Genomic DNA, 19,993 nt, shown 5'->3' with positions numbered 1-19,993 from the left:
TCCATGTCTCCTTCCAATTCTGGTCTGGGTTGGCCGACTTGTTGGGCGTCCAGGTTGGCTAGGAAGATTCCTGCCGCATCTCGGGATCGTTTTCAGAGGGCTAGAATGGTGTTGTCGTACTCCACTGCAACTTTCCTTTCGCCGTGTATGGTTGCTATTGTTTCGTCATCCGCTAGGAACTTCATGATTAGGAATTTAGTAAATATGCCGGCGGAGAGGTTGTTGATTGTCTTTCTGTTGAGGATGATGTTATAGGCCGTAGAATCCTTTAGGACCACGAACTCAGAGAGTGTGGTCTTCTTCTGGCTTCTAGTTCCGATGGTGACTGGCAGTACTATAAATCTGTCTGGCTTGAGGAAGTTGCTTCGAGTCCGGTTACCCTATTACGGTAGCTTTCTAGATTTTCATTTCGGAGTCCTACCTTGTTGAAGGCTTCTTTGAAGAAGATGTTGGAGTTGGCTCCGGTGTCTACCAGTATATGTTTTACTAACCCGGTTCTGACTTTGGCTAAGATGACAAAAGGGGCGTTTTCTGCCGAAGTGCTATTCTGGCAATCATCAGGGGAGAACATTATTGTTGTCAAGAGGGAGGGGGCTCTTTTTTTGTTTTTTACGGCTAGCACTCGAAGATCCTTCTTCAGTGCAGATTTGAATTTTTTAAATGTGTCTTTCCCAGTGATAACATTTATTATTATCGTTGGGTTGGTCTCCGGGCTTTCCTGGTGCATCGGCCTCACCATTTCGAGATTGCGTCCTTCCTGGGCTCTCGAATAATTTTGGCAAACTCGGAGAGTTTGTCGTCTCAAATGGCTTGTTTGAGGGCATCTTTAAGGTCAAAGCAATCTTGAGTCCTGTGTCCATATCCTCTGTGATAATCACAGTACAGGCTTTTGTCACTACTTGTTCGCTCCTTTAGTTTTCTGGCTCCCAGGAGGATGCCTCACGCTGCTATCTGGTGGTAGATCTCTGTGATTGGGGCCGGCTGGAAGGTGTAGTTCGTGAACTTCCCCACCCTAGGTGGCTGGTTGGGTTGATGGATTTGAAATGCTCTTTTGGGATTTCTTTGGGCACCAGGTGGCTTCGTGGTGCCGTTTATTGGCTGCCACGACTTGGCTTACCTCTTCGTCGTTTATGTATTCCCTTGCCATATTCTAGAATTCATGCATTGTCCAGACCGGGTGAGTTGTTTCTGAAAATCCTCATTCACTAGCCCATTGCTCAGACATAGACTGGCCACTGAGTTTGTAAGCCCGTCAACCATCAATCATTTGTCGTTGAATCAGTCTAGGTACTTCCTTGTGGGTTCATCCGGTCATTGTATGACTCCGAGTAGGCTGATCGAGTGTTTCGCTTTTGTGATTCTAATGGTGAATTATGTCATGAACTTCCTGGAGACGTTGTCGAAACTGGCTATCGAGCCATACGAGAGGGTGTTAAACCACTTGATTGCTGGGCCAGCTAGGGTTACCGGAAAGGCCCTACACTAAACTGTGTCGGCAGCTCCTTCTAGGTTCATCCTGACCTCAAAGGCCATTAGGTGTTCATGTGGGTCTTTAGTGTCGTCGTACTTCGTGTCGGTTGGTTTGTCGAAACCTTTCGGTAACTTGGCTCTTAGGATTTTCTCAGTGAACAGGGTGGCTCCCATTATCACGTGTTCGCTCCTCCTTCGCTTGGAGTCTCTCTAGTACCTCCTTTCGTCGTCGTCGTGTTGACGTTCGCATTCTCGGGATATGCTGCGATTTCGGCGTCTGTGGTGGTGCCAGTTAGGTGATCTTTCGTTCATGGCTTCTTGTCGTGATATGCCCTTGGAGATTGCTTTGCTTGCGTGTTCCGGTTGGTATCGTTCTTTTGAAGCGACTCAGCCTTCCATGGTTTATACCCTTTGGTAGAGCTCTTGAATTATTTGGACCTCTTTTTCTCCCAAGCCATCGGTTGTTCTGGCCTCGTTAGATTAGCAGTCGTCTTCTTGTAGTTGCTGTCTGCCTTGGGTCGGATGGGTGTCCACAAAACTGGTTATCCTCTAGTCGGTCGGTGGGCGATCATTGACTCGTGGTAGGGGCGTTGGGTTCGGTGGATCTGGTTCATGGTGATGATCTAAGAACCGCCCTTTGTGTTCTTCCGTCATGCCGCTAAAACTTGGCAAGTTTCCACAGACAGCGCCAACGTACAGGACTTCGCTGATACGGATTGAGGAAGGATCAGGGATTCGCCGGCCTTGGTGGTGACGGGGTCGAACCTCTAGAGCGGCAGGGGGGTGGTACCTGCAAAGACACTCTAATGCTCAAATTAGAATGGATCTAAGAGGTATAGGTAGGGGTTAGGAATGTGTAATGTACCAGAGGGAGCCTTTTGCTCCCTTTATATAGCCTGTGGTTGTTATCTTATCTTTATTGGCTAAGATAAGGGAAGCATTTGAATTTGAATATTGGTTAGGCATTTGTGGTCACTGAACGGTTTGGGCCGTGGTGGTGGCCTGGGCCTGTGTGATTGGGTTGTTGCTGCTCCGATAAGGGACCCAGGAATCGAGTCTGGAATAAATGGATTATACATGTGGCACCATTTTACTCATCTTTTTTTAAAATGATACGGTATCTTCTTACTGATACTAGTATCATTTTAAAGATAATACGTATCTAATGTAAGTGTTAATTTTAAATTATTTAAATTACTGTAGAAGTCAAAAGTGATACTCAAAATTGATTTTATTGGAGTTATTCTTATGGTTTTAAAATGAAAAAAAAGGACTACATTGTAAAAAAAAGAATTTACTTTGCCATGTCAGCTAACCGTTGATATGCCAGCATGGCAGGCCACTTCAGTTTTTCAATAACCAGTATTAAGTGAAAACTAGCTGAAAAATTACTATGAATCTCAAAATATAATTTTAAAGATAAAATTAAATAATTATAAATTTAAGAAACTATTTTAAGTCTGGAATATAACTTAAAAAATCACTTTAAGTCTTTAACATTTAACTCCACCTCACCATATACAAAATAGAAAAAAAGAAAAAAGTTTAAAGAATGAAATTGTTGTAATCATCCATTCATCGCATGTTCGGGAAAAAATCATCAATTCATCTTACTACTATTATAAAGAAATGTGGTCTTTATTTAAATATTAATTTTTATTTTTCATCAAATGTTTCGTTCATTTATTTTTTAACAAGTGGCAACACATAAGTCTAGTTAAAAAATTTACATCCAATTGTTCTATTAGATGGAAGAAAAAATGTTTGTCATAGTTTGAGAAACTTATAGAAGATCTGAATTAATTATAAATGTAATTATTTAGAATGAACGGAGCTGAGAAGTAAAAAAAAATAATTAAATTTAGTTCTACGCCTCGGTTCATTTTGATTTTGTCATAGCGTTTTTTGTATTCTTGAGGGTTCAAAAATTGAATCGATATAACTAGAAGTTTAAAGGATTAAAAATTTAATTAAAATTTATTTAGATATAATAAAAGAATAGAATAAATGATAATTAGATTCTTGAAGATTTTGATTTTGAATTAATTAATTTTTGAAAAAAAATATTAATTTGATTCTTTATGATAGCAAACCGTAGACACATGATGTTATTTTATCGATTTATCATGTAAAATTTAACGGTAATACTTATATATAGGGTTGGAAGTGAGTCAAGTCAGCCCATAGCTGAGCTCGTGAGCTAGTGAGCTAAGATTGTACTTGGAATTGAGCTTATAAATTAAATGAGTCGAGTTTGAGTTTGGATAAACTCACCTCATTAGCTCGTGAGCTGACTCGATTATATATATACACATATCCTATATGCATTTAATCTATATTTTTAATATTATATATATATATATAATCTTAATTATTTAAAATTTTATATTTATTTTTTACATATAATTTTGATGTAGGACATAAATAAAAAATTTATAATTTATTTGATAGATAGAAATATATAAAATTGATCTTTTTAAATATTTTTTAAAATACATAAGTTATAATTTATTGATATAGAATTATAAATTACGTATTTATGTTTCTATAATTTGAGCCAACTCGTGAGCTTTTGGTGATCCGAGCTTGAGCTTAAGATATATGCTCAATTATTAATGAGTCGAGTCATGAGCCAAGCTCAATTTTTGTGAGCCGAGCTTGAGCTTGGTCTAACTCGACTCAACTCGACTCACTTACAGCCCTACTTATATATAGCATTAACTATTGTGACGTGCCTATCTATGAAAAATCGTAATATACATAACAACTTTTGGAACGCAACCTCATCTATTTTGGTAGGATTTGTGATAAAAAAAAAAAAAGAACAATTGATAAATGTTATATAGAAACTTAAAAGATATATAATAAATGTTTTACAGTTCAAAACTATATTATTTTCATGTTCATGTGGCACCAACAAAACACACATAGATAATAAAATACATATAGATAAATTTATTTTATTTCGCACTATCTATTGAAAAAAAGACATATATGTTCACTATTTATTATTGTGAAGGACCTAATTGATATTTTTTTTCAAAGACTAATTATTCGAGATTGAAATCCTCGATAATTTAATAGTCACTTTATTCATTAATTTATATATAAAATATATAATTTAAATTTTTTTTATTTTATTATCTTAAACTCGTTAACTACTACAAATCAGAGTCGTTTAATCGGCTATTCGATTGTTCTCTAATTTTTGACTTATTTATTACCCATTAATTTTAACCCTGAACTGGATTGATTTGGTGGCCAATTCAGCTTGGTTGTCAGAGCAATGGTTTTTTGTTTTAAAATATATAATACACTCATCTTTTTTATATAATATTTATCACTAAGTTATTTAATTATACGAATTTAATTTAATGTACTGTCATCATAAAATTATTTTACATAAATATCTAATTATGTATTGTTATTTTAGTAAAAATATCTATTTTTATATTAATTATAAGAATAACCATTCAAAAATAGATATAATTAAAAAATTATGTATCAGCACATTAAAATTAAATTCTTAGTTATATTATGCTAAAAAAAGTTATATTGATGGTAAAAATTTGGAGCATATTCCAAAATACAAAAGGTAAATGCTTTGATAATTTTCAGAAACTAGAATGTAAATTATGATTTCTCATATATATTTTTATATAGTAGCCTATTTTATGTATTTTTGACTTAAGATATAATAACATATTCAATTAAGAGAAGTTATAGAAAATATTTAATTAGCTTAACTCTAAAAATTAACACATTAAAATTTTGTAAAAAAAAATTAAAATAAAAAGTTAATAAAATAATATTTTAATCATCTTTAAATTTATAATTTTTATTATTTATGAGTTGAGTGATTATTGCATCACTTTATCAACCTACTCGATTTAGAGAAATTCAATCCAAAATTTTACCTATTCTTTAATGAATATTTCTCTTTTCTAATCATCAATTTTTTATTCAGGTATGTTACACATATACAAGCTTTTTTGGCTTACAAGTTTTATAAGTTGGCACAAGTCCAACAAAACACACGCGCATTACACTCCCACATTCAAGAGTAAAAACACGCACGTTACTCAACCACTTCATGTTTTCAAAGCGCGCTACTCACCATTATGAAGGACTCTTCTTCTTCTTCCTCGATGAAAATCACAACTGTCATTTTTTCTTCGCGTTTCTCCTCCTCCTCCTCTTCTTCCTTCTTCTTCTCCTCATTCTTTGTGTTTCTCCTCTTTTTTCTTCGCGTGTTTCATCTTCATCATCGTGTTTCTCCTCATTCTTCTTTTGATTTTGCAACTATTTTTTCTTCTTTGTTTGATTTTTCTCCCAAAAAGAATTATGAGAATATGAAATAAGAAGATGAAGAAGAAGAAGTAGCAGAAGATGAGGAGGAGGAAGAGGAAGAGTTCTGAATTATGCAGAACTCATCAGAATAAAAATATACCCAAATATTTTCGTTTTACACCCAAATATCTTCGTATTACACCCAAATATCTTCATTTTTACACCCAAATTTGCTGCAGATATAAAAATGAGTTATGTTACGTGTACATTAAAATCAGCCACCAAAATCAGCAAGGGCTGCAAAATACACCACAGAAGGGCTGCAAAATACACAAAAAAATACACCATATTAAAACAAGCATAAACTATAGAATGCAAATACAACTATAAAACCATCATAAAAAAATAAAAAAAACCAGATTCATGAATCATAACTAAACAAAAACTAAAACAATTCAATTAAAAGAATAAGACAATTCACCCTCCGTCAGATAAAAAGTCATAACGAAGAAAGAGAATAGAGAGAAAAGCACGTAAATAAAGAAAGAGAAAAAGAAGGCAAGAAATTCGAAAAAGGAAACAGAATCCTTTTAAAAATTAAAAATCTGTTAGAGGCGCGTGAAACATATGTGCATAACAAGCGCGTTTGAGCGTAATATCAATTAGAGGACTTGTAAGACTTGTATAACAAAATCACTTGTACGTAGAGATTAATCCTTTTTTATTCATGTTTTTTTTACAACTATTCAATTATAATATTGTTAAATCATCAATTATAATAAAAAGATTTCAGTAATATTCATTACTTTTATATAATTAGATTCAAAATTTAATTCATCTCAAATATATAAGAAAATGATAAAGAAATAGTTTCACATATAGAACAAAAATTGCCAAATGAACAATGACATATAATAACAAAAGCACAACCACATATCTAATTAATACACCAATTAATCCAAAAACAAAAGGGTAAAAATAAAATTTTTTGTCATGACCACTTTAATATTTTAATAATCTAATTAGTCATGTTTTCATAATTATTTTATAAAATCTGCAGATGCATAAACCAAAGATCACACTAAATAAAGTTTCATGAAAACAAGTTAAAAAAAATCTGTTAGCATTAAATTATTATCTTTTAAGATAGACTCCATTAATCTTCTTTTGTGCCTTTCTTCTTTTCACAAATGTACATCAACAAAGTTTAAAATCAATGTTATAGAATAAGAATAAGAATCTCAGTTTTATATACTATTATAATAATAATAATAATAATAATAATAATAATAATAATAATAATAATAATAATAATAATGTAAAATATAAAAAATAACGGTGTTAATGTTATTCAACTTATTACATGTGTAAAATTTATAATATTAGTGGTAGTTTCTTCTAAATTTTCGACAAAGCCATCATTGGCAAGGGCAACAGAAAAGTTATTGCCGAGTGAATGTTGAGTGGACATGGAATTGTCAATGTCAACGACAAAGCCACTGTTAGAAGCGTTGTTGGCAATGACACTATTAATAGCGATTACAGGGTCACTCTCAACAAAGTTGAGTAGGAGGGAGAGAAAATGTTTGACACTACATCAGTGGAGATCGCTAAGGCTAAGGAACATGAACACATTACTTCAGAGAGACGATGATGGTGTCATGAAGGAGTATCTCAAGTGATCAATGATTTTTGTGGTCGTTTTGGTAGGTTAATTATGCTTCCATGAAGGAGCTTTCAATTTTTTGAGTTTGGAAGATGATGTTATTATTTTATATTTGAGAATTGAGAAATTAGAAGAATTTTTTGAGTTTGAGGGAGTAGGAAAAAGATATGAAAGAAAGTGAGGTCTGAGGAGTAACATAAGAATAAAAAATAAAAAAAATTTAGGTGACATATATTTTTTTATACTGTCTTATATTTAAACTAATAATAACGAACTCTGTATTATTATTTTTCACTAAAAATAACCCTGGCATTTCCCAAAAAAAAAAAAAAAAAAATGATAGTAGAGTGAGTGTCAATTTTACAGGAAAATAAGTAGACTTATCAATTAGAAAAAATTTAGGAACTAACTATAATATAAGCCAATTCAATTAATTTCTTCTTATTTTTAATTTTAAAATTTAAAAAATTAAGATAGTAAAAAGTTATTTTTTATTTTTTCTATAATGAACCTATTTTTTCAACTAATTAACTCCAATTAGCTACTCCTCTAGTTGGTTTCCTAACAGAATTAAATCAATTAATCTTTCTAATCATTTTTTTTAACTAATATATAGTGAAAATTTATATAAAAATAAGATTTGGACAACAAATTAAATACACGATAAGATTAGCAAGTATTTTTCAAGTTTTATAGTTCTATAAAAATAGAAATGATGTGATAAATTAATTATTTAGAATTTAGTTAAAACATAATATTTAAAGTTAAAATAAAATATATTTTTTTCCGATGTTAAACATTTATATAATTAAATTTATTTTATAATAATACATAAAAGAAGGATTAATTTATCCTCTCATTTTTGTATAAGTATGGGATTAATATCCATAAATTATTATGGATGTTTTGAAATGAACTAAACTTTCATTACTGAACGACGCATTTTTTTTTTTCTCTCTTTTCTTCTGCTTCAAGAAAACTCACGTACACAGTACGGTAATACACACACCACATTCCTTCTGAATCCTGATTCCACCGCCGTGTTAGCGTAGTAACCTTTTCTACTCTCTCATTCTCTATCTCCGCTTTTTCTCCATCTATTGTTCCTACCTTTTCAATCATTTTTTGCTTGTTTAATCTTCCATTGTTTTACTGTTACATTGCGCTATTTTCATTCAACTGCTTCAAGAAAAAGTAACGATTGTGTTTTCTGATACATTTTAGGGTATGTCTGGTTGGACTGAAAATTTTTATTATTTTCACGGAAAATTTTCTTCCTCAACCAAACATAGCCTTAATGTGACAGCTGTAGTGTTTGGATTTTGAAACTAGTTCTGCAAAATTGGTTGACTCTTCGTCTTCTTCTTCTTCTTCTTAGCTTCAAACTCATGGTATGTTCATGTTCCCTTTCTAAATCTACGCTTACCAATTTAGAGTTTCAGTTGTGTTTATTTGTGCTATTGAATTTATTTATTTATTTTTGTAGCATTCACAAGGTTCAAGCTCAAGGAATCAATATGATTGGGACAGTGATGACGACCTTGAGGTATTTGGCATGCCTCAAGAGAGCAATGTACACAGTGTGGAGGTAAATCCTGCGTCCAAATGTGTTACAAATAGACTTGCTAAGATCACACAAGTATAAAGTCTTGTTTAATATTAATCCACATGTCATAATATTAATTTCAAATTTCATGTTTCGTATTTCATATTTCTCAGTCTTGTTGCTATAATGTGGTGGATGTATTCAATGTTCTGTTTAGGAGAGTGGTTCAACTTGTTCAAGTGCCAAGAACAGCAAGCTGATTCATCACTTTTTGGGAATGGGGTTTTCCGTAGAGGAAGTGATCAAAGCTATTGAGGAAGATGGTTGTTGTGCATTCTCATTTCACATATTTGGAAAGCATTACTCTTACTCCGCCTTGCATCTGAATGGTATCAACTTTATTTTTGTTTCGAACTGTTGTAGGAGAAGACAATGAGGAAAACATTCTGGAGACTCTACTAACACTTGCAGCTGTGAGAAAACACTACTTTCTGTCAATTGCCTACTATTTCACCATCTTATCCATTTACTATTGAAGTCAACCACTTCGTTTTATTTAATTAATAAAGTTTGACAAAGTTTTTCCATTGGCTGTCGATAACCTATCACAAACTTCTTTTTATCCAGACTTGGAACTGGCTATGAAAGCTTTGCAATAAACATAGGCAGAGTTTTAAATATCATTAACTGCTACTTATTAATTTTCACATATATGATTCAGTGAATTTATATTTGTCGATCCTTTGAAGTAGTTAAGTATGTAGAAGTGAAGATAATCTTGTTGATATTATCATCTATTTTATCTCGTGACTCATGTCAAGTAGAAGTACAAAAATATGTGTTTAGCAGCAAGTGATTTCATTGTCTTTAGCAGCAGGGGTTGCAATGATTTTAATTTTTTTAATGGAATCCTCGAGCTTGCAGACCATCGACGATCCTATGCGAGAAGCTTTCAGAGAACCATGTGATTTTGCTAAGAAAAGTGTTACAACAATTGACATATCTGATGATAATGATGATTATGATATTAGTGATTCTGAAATTGAGGTGGATTTCTTTTCTATAATTTTCTTTGATACACATAACTTTCATTCCATCCTTGTAATTGCAATAGCCTATCCCTTGTAAAATAGTATTCTCATTTGGATTTACTCTGTTTAAACCTCAATTTCAATTATACATTAAACTCAACAGGGGTGATATTATGCATTTTTGTGCATTCTGTAGGTTAGCTAGACCTTGGGGTTCTTTCAGATTAGGAGTATTTCGGGGTTCTGAGCTTGATATCCTTATTGTAACTCAAATAGAACATGAAATGACAATAATAGATGAAAAAACTCGGATCATAATTAGTCAACACTCGTGAAGTTGTGATATACGAAATACATAGCAAGCCTAGTCATGTCATTGGATTGCCACTAGAATCAGCGAGTTAAAAAATGAAGTCTTTCATTAATTGAGTGTGACCTTTGATTTTCTGTCATAATCTTGATAAATTAATTTTGACACATCTAAGTGTGAGTCGGCAAAGATTACATCTTTTCAAACTCAATCAACTTCGCAACATAGATACATAATCCATTTGCTAATTAAGATAAAAAAGTTTGCAGTCACTAGATATATAAATCTTGGTTATGCTTATGCAGGAAGATGCCTTTACATCAGAGAAGGATGAGACCTTGTCAATACTTGTGAATATGGGATACCCTTTCAAGGAAGCTTTGATAGCTATAGACAAATGCGGTACATGTACTCTGCTATCTTTGTATGAGTAATTAGCATGTTTGAGTTTTGTTTATTTTTTCAATAGCTTGGCCATTCTTCACAATATTTGTTTAATATTGATTCTTGAATTGTTATTGTAACATTTGGCACTGCCAGGTCCTGGAGCAGATCTCAGTGACCTTGCAGATTTCATTTGTGCTGCTCAATTAGAAAAGGAAATTGAGTCTCATCTTCAAGATCGACCTAACAGGATACATGATACCTCTCTTCATGTGCATAAAAGGGTTTGAGGCTTATAAACTTATCAAATTAATCATTGATGTTTCTACTTGTAAGTAATGCATGCAGTTTTCTGACATGAGGTCTATGCCTTCTTCTATGCCAGTCAAGAGATCACTACTATAATGGGAAAAAGAAAAGCAGAATGTGCAGGACAAGCCAAAAGAAGCCTTTAGAAATTGACATGGAGGAGATAGAACTATCTATCCCAACAAATGGATTTAGCATAGCAAAAGGACTCTATCCCAGGGTTGTAAGAAAGATCCCAGATAAACTAGCAGGTCCACCATACTTTTATTATGAAAACGTCGCTATTGCTCCTGTAGGAGTTTGGAATAAAATCTCAAATTTTCTATATGGGATTCAGCCAGAGTTTGTTGATTCAAAATTATTTTGTGCTTCAACAAGAAAAAGAGGGTATATCCATAATCTCCCCACTGAAAACCGTTTCCCATTGCTTCCTATCCAACCCCTCACTGTCCAAGAGGCTTTGCCTACCACCAGAAAGTGGTGGCCTAAATGGGATCGAAGAACACAGCTCAATTGCCTTCTAACAAGCATTGGAGCTGCCACAGTGACAGAGAAAATAAGAAGAGACCTTGAAGAGTGTGGTGCTGAAACTCCTCCTCCAAATGTCCAAGACACTGTGCTTAAACTGTGTAAAAAGTGGAACTTGGTTTGGGTTGGGAAAAACAAGGTGGCAACCCTTGAACCTGATGAATATGAGATGCTGCTGGGATTCCCAAAGGATCACACTAGAGGTGGAGGAATCAGCAGAACAGATAGATACAAAGCACTTGGGAATGCCTTTCAGGTTTCTTCGTGTTATACCCTCTCACGCACTTAACTTTAGCTTGTCATAAAAAATGTTTTGCCATTATAATAACTAAAAATGTTTTCCCCTAAACCTTTGTCTTTTATCTAGGAGAGGTTGGTGTTTTATGACTAACTAATTCAGTGGAAACAAATGGAATTGGTTTTCAGGTTGACACAGTTGCCTATCATCTTTCAGTATTGAAGGATCAATATCCAAATGGCGTTAATGTTCTGTCCCTCTTCTCTGGCATTGGAGGTGCTGAAGTTGCTCTTCATAGATTAGGAATAAAGCTCAAGAATGTAGTGTCCGCGGAAATATCTGAAGTCAACAGAAACATCCTTCGCTGTTGGTGGGAACAGACAGAACAAAGGGGTAACCTATTTGAGGTTGAAGATGTACAAAGGGTGACTTCAGAGCATATAAGCCATTGGATAAACCGTTTTGGTGGGTTTGACCTTGTCATTGGTGGGAGCCCATGTAACAACCTTTCTGGTAGTAACAGAGTCAGTAGAGATGGCTTGGATGGGGAGCATTCCTCACTCTTTTATGAATATTATAGGATTGTTAATGAAGTAATGCAAGCACAACGATAATGTGTTGTGCTTTTGATAGTGGAAAAAGAGGGGATTCCCACTTAAAGGAGGGTGAAAGTTACTTGAATATTAAGACTACTATTACATTTCAGTTTTATATGGGACATGATTCTTTCAGCACTATGGCTACGCATATTTTATTAGATCTTTGTTCTAACATACAATTTCTTCTTCACCCTTTTCTTAGGTCTTGTTTAGGATATTATGGGCGAAAAATGTTGATAGCAAATATAAATTAAATATTATTTGAGTTTTAATTTTGATGCACTGATAATATAAAATATTGTATACAATTGTTCAATAATATCCGTTTTTTATGACTATTTACACGATTATTGTAAAAAATAATTATTTTTGCTGAAGTGGCATTATATAACTAGATGCACGTATAAAACTGATTTTATTGACAGTACATCAAAAATTAAATTCATGTTATTTTTTCAAATTTTTTTTTAATACATTGCTTACATTGAGAAAATAAAAACTTTTCTCTTTCACTCTTTAACCAATATTTTTAAGGCGCTCTTTAACTAAATTATTTTTATTATTTTATTTGTTAGTCAACAGCAGCCAATTTCATTGATTGAAAATCAAAGCTAAGCCTCCTTACAATGAGTAATTTATAATTTGACATGGCATAACAGTAATGAACATCCAAGTCTAAGACTTTGTCAAAAAGCTCTACACAATTCTAAATAGTATAAAACAAACTAAGGACGAATTTACATCACACATATAGACAAATATAACAGTTCAAGTGAGTTCATCACATATCCTGGCTTGCCTTGAAGATAATGCTTGAGTTGTTAGAGTCAGACTTGTGATTTTGACACAGATGCATCAGCTCAGCAATCCTAGCCTACGCAAATTGCAAAGACTTCCACAAGATTTTACCAACAATATGTAGTTCAGTTTCTTTTTAATTGTGTAGTTGGTGACCACCATTTATTAAATTTAAAAGCGGGATAGGTTATTATTAGGTAACATACAACATTACGAATTCGGTTGACAGTTAGAAAATACTAATCAAAGTATTGGTTGGAAATAGCTAATCCTTTAAAAAAACAAAGCTAATTCTATTTTTTCAAAAAAAAAAAAAACTGTAATTTTCTTTGTTAAGAAAGACTTACAAATATTACTTCCTTTTTTATTTTAATTATTCAACAAGTAATGTCAGCCTCAGGACTCATTTACCTTTCCCCTATTTCACTGTTCATAATCATTGTAACAATTGATGCAGCTCATCAGCAATTAGGTGAAGCTCCATGGTGAAAAAAAGTCTACATAGAAATAGGCTTTTGGTACAAGGAGCATATGTAGTAGTGTTATTAACACAAGTGTATAGAACTATCCCTTGAAGTAGTTCATTTTTTTTTAGGTGACAAGTACTTTTTAACTTGAACATTATGATGAACTTTTTCACACAGAGAGAACAGTGATTCTTTTTTTCTTTTTAAGTACTTCCATTTTGCGAGTTATGACTTATGAGAGATATACCTCCACACTTCCAGTCTTAATCAATTGGCAAACAGGACAAACATTGATAAATCCATCACAGTCCTTACACAAGCACAGGTGCCTACAAGGCATCAACAACATGCAAACCTCCTTCGCCTTGCACGCTCGGCAACTCAGGTTCTCCATGCCTTGGTAATTCTTGTAAGTGGATTTCATATGCTGCGCGCCTGCAACGCTGAAGAGGTTATTAGGATCTATGTAGGAAGCAGTGTCGTCAATTTCGCTGTCTCCGAATCCTTCCTTTCCTTGTTCAACTCCTTGAGATATTGCCTGCTGGAGATTGTTTTTTAACACATTGACAATTGACTCGTTGTACTTGGCTCTGTAGTGCCAGTTTTGCGCTTCCATAGCCACCTGTTTTATTCTATCTGCTAGCTCCCTATTTTTTCTGTTCATGTTATCAATCTCTATATCTTTCTCCTTTAGCTTCTTAGTAACGCCTTTTTCAATCGAAGTAAGGAGAGAAGCCATGTGTTTTTGCTTCATGTCCCTCACTCCTTTTGACAATTGTTCCTTCTGTCCAGAGAGGAATATGAAAACTCAGAACAGCACAAAATAACCAAAAGGAGAAAATTCAGCCCAAATAATAGCACAATGATATATTAAAAAACATGATACTAGTGGCAATTTCATAAGAAAAGCACGAAAGCATCAAAGATGAAAGTGAATAATGTGTGTATTTCTCCCTTTTGATGTAGAGTAGGATAATCATCCATAACTTCCTGAAGGATACAAATATCATAAACATGGATCACAATAACCCTAATGACATTAACAACCAACATTATCTAGGGGAAACAAAATCCTGCGAAGATATATTACCTGAAGTTTAATATATTGGTCTAACTCTTCTTGCTGCCTATCAAGCTCGCTTCTGATATTATCACCGAGTGACAGCAAGATAGAGGGTGCAGCATTCATGCTTCCACTTGCGGAAGTGACAGATGAGTTGCGCTCGTCGTCATCATATGAAAGCCTTAATCCTGTTGACACAGGATTAGGATTCGGAATGCTTGCCGATCGATCAGCATCATCTTGGCAGACATTGTAATTTAAGGAAATCTGAAGCCTTTTCTGCTTCGAGATATCTTCCATTTCCCTGCTTCTTTTGTTTGGCTGAATCATGGGACTGATATGCTCATTTCCAAAGTAATTAACTGGATCAACACTGCATCCAGCTTGTACTGCAACAGAGTTTGCACTTTCATCACTAGTCTGACAAGGTAGAACTCTAGAATACAAGAATTATTAAAGGAAGTATAATTAATTAAGCAGCTATTTGGAATACTTTGTTTGCTACCTTAGATTAAATCATAATTCTCACACCTTCAATGACAAATTTTTAGGACAAGTCTTGTTGAAAAGAGTAGGTGCTTAGCTTTCATTTGGTGCAAAGCACATGATCTTTTTTTGAGGGATTTCTCATTTTTGGCTTTTGTACAATCTCTTATCCATGTTTTTTGCATTCTTATCCTCTCCGTACTAATAATGTTATTTTATATATAATTTCAAAATCAAAAACTCAAGGAACTGGACAACTATCAAAATTTCGAAAGAAAAAAAAAGGAAGAAGAAATAGTTCCTAATTTCAGCAACATAAAATAAGAATATCACAATAACAGCAGCAAAGACAATCACCTGTTATAAAAGCAATCTATATTCTAATATTTAAACATCAAAATATATAAGAAAGGAGACCAGGATAAGTACAAGAAACAATCTTGATCACGTTCTACAGCATCGGGAATGCATACTTGCAATGCAAGAAGAAAAATATGCATACATACACTAAACAGGACAAGTTCAAAAGCCATAACATTGCACTCCTCCATCGGTCCATCCACATTCAACAAAAAATGGTAATGTTACCATACTTGGGGCAGATAAGACTGAAAGGGACAGAACCATAGAAAGTTCAAAATAAAAATATGTAAAGTAGCTCTTGACTAAAAATCCAGGAAAATAAAGTGATGTTATGTAACTTCAAAATTAGTTAACCGGACAAATAAGTTGAACAAAACAAAGAATAGACGCAATGTATAACGTCTAACTAGCAATCATATCACTACAAAACCAAAAGGAGAAGAGAACTCACAGTTTCCAAACAACTGCAATTGATTTGCTGGATTTGTTTGATATCGAAATTGAGTCTCGTCCAGGAAAACAGGAAGCGGGTTACCATTGTTGCCCCCCAACATTATACCAGAAACTTCCCTTTCCTAACTCAACTTATGTAGCTTTAGGTTTCTTTGTTGAAGCTACCAAAAAATACCTACTCGAACAAGAAAAAATGTCAAACACAACATCAAATTGAAAGGATAAGAAAAAGTAAACAACAAATATCCAAGAACCACCAAAACAATGATATCACCACAACAATTTAAATTATATATCTTGAGAAGTGTGGGGTAGTTGATGTTCCAATGAAGCTTCAGCTCACAAAGCGATACACTAGCTTCTAAAAATTGATAAATAGGAGTTTCAAAGCAGTTACTTGAAGTTCAATAAACAAAAAAAAGTTTGGTTGGTTGCAAAAATAATAAGATGCAATTCTTCAGAAGCAATATGAATATCAAATGCTGGCCATATATATCTTCACTTTCATATAATTTATCATACAGATTCTCAGATAAATGCTGACATTCTCGCAGCTACAAGTTTAAGAGTAAAACACCAGATATTAACAACTACAAAGCGCAAAGCAGCTAACCCTTAGGGTTCCTCCAAGGTCCAACCAAAAACGAAATCCAAGAAAGAAGGGCCTAACATTCCCTTTAAAGAATCATAATAAGAAGCAAGGAAATTTATTTATTTATTTATTTTTATGCAGAAACAATATTTAGCAGGTTTTCTGATACAAATGTGCACTAATTAGATATGCCAAATTCCAATCAAGGGAAAATTTAAAAGCATAAAAGTAGTACAATAGCATGTTGAGTACCCAGAAACTAAAATGGATTGAAACTCAGCTAAACCCCATTCAATATGCTAAGAGAACATGATAAAGGTTACACACAGAAAATTAGAAATTGAAACACCCCTCAATGCTTCTCATTTTTTTTTAATCATAAAGTCAGGTGAAGAATTGGAAATGGAAACTCTAGACTTCCAGATAAACCAGATATACATTAAAATCTGAGCACAAGAAGCTCTCTGAGGAATTGCCAACGCATGATGTTAATTAGACAACATAGGATGGGAAACATAAGATGAATGAATAACAATAACAAAATCATATCTTGTTCCTAAATATAAAAACACAATCACAATCAACGCAGATTAAAAAACAAAAAAAAAAATAAAAATAAAAATTTCCATGAAAAATCAAACTTAATGGTTGGACAAAGAACTAAGTATGAAATTCATGTTTACCTCGAGTTTCACGAACTTTGTTGAGCTCCTGGGTGGAAAAACAAAATCTGCAATGCAATCAATTGTAAAATACTCAAAATCAGACACCACAACCCGAAAAGAACAAAACTTTATAACAAGAAAATACGAATTAACAGCACAAATAGCAAGCGATTAATACCTGGAGAATGAAATGCTTTGAAATAGGGCCGAAAGAAAGAAGAAAAGGAAATTCCTCTAGAAAGAGAAAAGGATCAAGTTGATAGACATCGAGAGAGAACGATGGACCAAAAGGATCACGGAAAAGAAGAAGAGAGAGAGATCTGGAAAAGAAGGTTTAAGAGAGTGGATGTGTGATGATTGATGGATAGAAGAAATAGAATAGAGAGTAGTGGATGTTGCAGAAAATAAGCCAAAAAATATTCATATAATTTTAATTTTATATTATTATTTATTTATTAATATTAATGCATTGAAATTGAAACTGGTTACGCAAACCGAAACCAATTTCAGGTTTTTCTCTCTTTTTTCATTTTTTTTAATTGTAAAGCAATATTATTCATTTATTATTTTTTATTTGTTGAATTTTGATAAATGGATACGACAAAGTGAAGAGTGAGAGAGAGCATTATTTCCGGAATCCCGCTAAGTCTCTCCGTACTCTCTGTCATGCGTGACATAAACATTTGCCTAATCACAAAATCATGTCCCTCTTTAATTTCTTGTATTAACTATTTAAGTATTGACATATAATATTATTTACTATTCTTTTTAAAATGATGGTATTTTTCTACTTTTCTTAATACAATAAAAACCAATATACTTAAATATAACATAGGTTTAGATATAAATTTTTTAATGTACAAAAAATATAAGTGATAATTATTTTGATTAGAATGGAATAGAAGTTAGTCACGTGTTTTGCACAAATTTATTTATTATGTAATAATGGATAATTGTTTTAAAAACACACATAGAAAATTTATTAAATAAAAGATATACGTCTAGATATAAAACTAACCATATAATTAATGAATTTTTCACTAAAATAAAATAGAATAAATACATAATTACGTTATTCTTCTAATTTGAATTTGGTTTTGGTTATATCCGTGTTCTTATCAATCACCATAAATCAATGTTATTGTTATTCCGTTGAAAAAGTATAGGAACCAAATTTTGTATTGTGTTTTGCTTTATTAACCAAATTTTTTCTGTAACTTGGTTAAAATGGTTGGAAAATTATTTAATTCTTTTATTTGTTTGTGTGTAATATATATTAATTATAATTATAAATTATATTATTTTAAATTAAATAATTTATACAACGATAATTTTATTTATTGTTGTAAATACTAAATTAAATAAGTTATAATTACTTTTGATTTGGAATTAAATGAAAATAAAATCAGATACTATCTTTATTTGAATTTTAAATACTATTTTTATTTGGGTTTTAGGTTTTAATGGACGCCACGCTCAAACATAAATAGTAAAGTCAGCGTTTCGATCCCAACAGCGTTTCGATAATATTAACTCTTTTTCATCAGAAAAATTACAATTTAACTCTACTAGGGATACAGAAGGTTTTGGTTGAGAAAGACTGAGATAACTCTTCTATCACTTTTATGAGCATAAATATGCTTTCATTTTTATGAGTAAATACTAAATTTGATGGCACTACACGTAAAATTAATATTCAGGTTGAATGAGTTTTTTATTTAAAATCGATCTAAACCACGCCGCAAACACTTTTAGTTGCAATATTTTATATTCACTAAGAGTATTGATCTATTCTCTAAGACTTCATGTCATTTTGGTAACAAATTCAAAAAGAACTTGTTGGATGATAATATCTAGTTTAGTCATTTTAGTATAAATATTCTAAATTTTCTAAAGTTTTTTGAATTTTCTGGAGCATGGATAAATTTTATTAGATTTTCTATTTTGTCATAGAGATTTTTTTTTTTTTTAGGATAAAGGTGTTCAATAATTAAAGGTGTATTATAATAATAAGGATAATTAGAGTGGTTTCATTCTGAATCTAAGACCTATTTATCATATTCATGGACGGGCATATATAGGGTGAGTGAAACCTTGGTTCCCTAGATTTTTTTGAAAAAATTAATAATAATAAGTTATTAAGTATATAAAATTATTATTTAATTTTATTTTTTGTTTAAAAAATATATTAATATTTAGTGTAATATAAATAAAAGTCTAGTCCAAATATTAATAATTTTTAATATCTAAAAAGTAAGTGAAATAGTATAATGATTTTATCCAAATAAATTTAGTGATCAAGAAAAATTTCACATTAGAATGCAAGCTCAATATTATAATTCCTAATCTTGTTGAATTAAGTAATTTGTGCACAATTTCTGAGTTATGTCAAGGGTTCTTCTTATTTCAACTATTACAATTGAGAGATCTTTTTCAACTATGAATATTGTGCATAATAGAATCGAAAATAAAATAGAAGATGAATTTCTTGCTAATTGTCTTTTGATTTACATTGAGAAGAAAATTGTTGAAAAATTTGATAAAAATTCTATTAATGATAAATTTTATGATATGAAGAATCGACGTATACTATTTCATTAATAAAAAGTACAAACATATTTTTTGTATTTATTAGTATATTTCTACTGCAATGTATCTTATATTATATAATTTAGAGTAAAGTATTGTTTTTGTCCCCAACGTTTGGGGTAAATCCTATTTGCGTCTTTAACGTT

The 19,993-nt window shown here is 32.3% G+C and overlaps 2 protein-coding genes across 6 annotated transcripts; one reads left to right on the top strand and one right to left on the bottom strand.

Annotated features, from left to right (window-relative positions):
- Positions 1–8,428: 8,428 nt before the first annotated feature.
- On the top strand, positions 8,429–12,507 carry LOC107640387 (DNA (cytosine-5)-methyltransferase DRM2-like). Of its 2 annotated transcripts, XM_088488305.1 has the most exons (10): positions 8,429–8,477; positions 8,651–8,817; positions 8,913–9,014; positions 9,190–9,295; positions 9,396–9,445; positions 9,897–10,019; positions 10,619–10,715; positions 10,854–10,981; positions 11,083–11,790; positions 11,961–12,507. In XM_088488305.1, exons 2-10 carry the CDS (start codon positions 8,815–8,817, stop codon positions 12,384–12,386), a joined length of 1,743 nt encoding a protein of 580 aa, XP_088344431.1. In that variant the 5' UTR covers positions 8,429–8,477; positions 8,651–8,814; the 3' UTR covers positions 12,387–12,507. The 2 variants fall into 2 exon arrangements, with proteins under 2 accessions (XP_088344431.1, XP_020979056.1); XM_021123397.2 differs by having other exon boundaries at positions 8,459–8,817.
- A 1,130-nt stretch (positions 12,508–13,637) lies between these two features.
- LOC107643350 (putative BOI-related E3 ubiquitin-protein ligase 3) lies at positions 13,638–17,685 on the bottom strand. 4 transcript variants are annotated; one of them, XM_088489014.1, is made up of 6 exons: positions 17,437–17,685; positions 17,277–17,323; positions 16,000–16,176; positions 15,692–15,793; positions 14,727–15,088; positions 13,638–14,420 (listed from the first exon to the last, which is right to left on the bottom strand). In XM_088489014.1, the coding sequence occupies exons 5-6, from the start codon at positions 15,027–15,029 to the stop codon at positions 13,869–13,871; spliced, it is 855 nt and encodes a 284-aa protein (XP_088345140.1). In that variant the 5' UTR covers positions 15,030–15,088; positions 15,692–15,793; positions 16,000–16,176; positions 17,277–17,323; positions 17,437–17,685; the 3' UTR covers positions 13,638–13,868. The 4 variants fall into 4 exon arrangements, with proteins under 4 accessions (XP_088345140.1, XP_016202450.1, XP_088345139.1 ...); XM_016346964.3 differs by lacking the exon at positions 15,692–15,793 and having other exon boundaries at positions 17,437–17,678; XM_088489013.1 differs by lacking the exon at positions 15,692–15,793 and having other exon boundaries at positions 13,638–14,417; positions 17,437–17,657.
- Between the last annotated feature and the right edge of the window lie 2,308 nt (positions 17,686–19,993).

The sequence above is a fragment of the Arachis ipaensis genome, chromosome B5 (genome assembly GCF_059453495.1).
Source record: "Arachis ipaensis isolate K30076 ecotype BB chromosome B5, ASM5945349v1, whole genome shotgun sequence".
NCBI lineage: Eukaryota > Viridiplantae > Streptophyta > Magnoliopsida > Fabales > Fabaceae > Arachis > Arachis ipaensis.
Note: the sequence above shows the minus strand (reverse complement) of the source record. Positions and strands in the feature narration are given on the sequence as shown.

Coding starts and splice junctions, on each gene's coding strand:
- LOC107640387 (XM_088488305.1), top strand. Junction 9,296..9,395: donor CAAAGCTATTGAGGAAGATG/GTTGTTGTGCAT, acceptor GAACTGTTGTAG/GAGAAGACAATGAGGAAAAC. Junction 11,791..11,960: donor CACTTGGGAATGCCTTTCAG/GTTTCTTCGTGT, acceptor ATTGGTTTTCAG/GTTGACACAGTTGCCTATCA.
- LOC107643350 (XM_016346964.3), bottom strand. CDS start 16,102: ATGTTGGGGGGCAACAATGGTAACCCGCTTCCTGTTTTCCTGGACGAG. Junction 15,089..15,999: donor ATTGCAGTTGTTTGGAAACT/GTGAGTTCTCTT, acceptor ACTCTGTTGCAG/TACAAGCTGGATGCAGTGTT. Junction 14,421..14,726: donor ACCAATATATTAAACTTCAG/GTAATATATCTT, acceptor CTCTCTGGACAG/AAGGAACAATTGTCAAAAGG.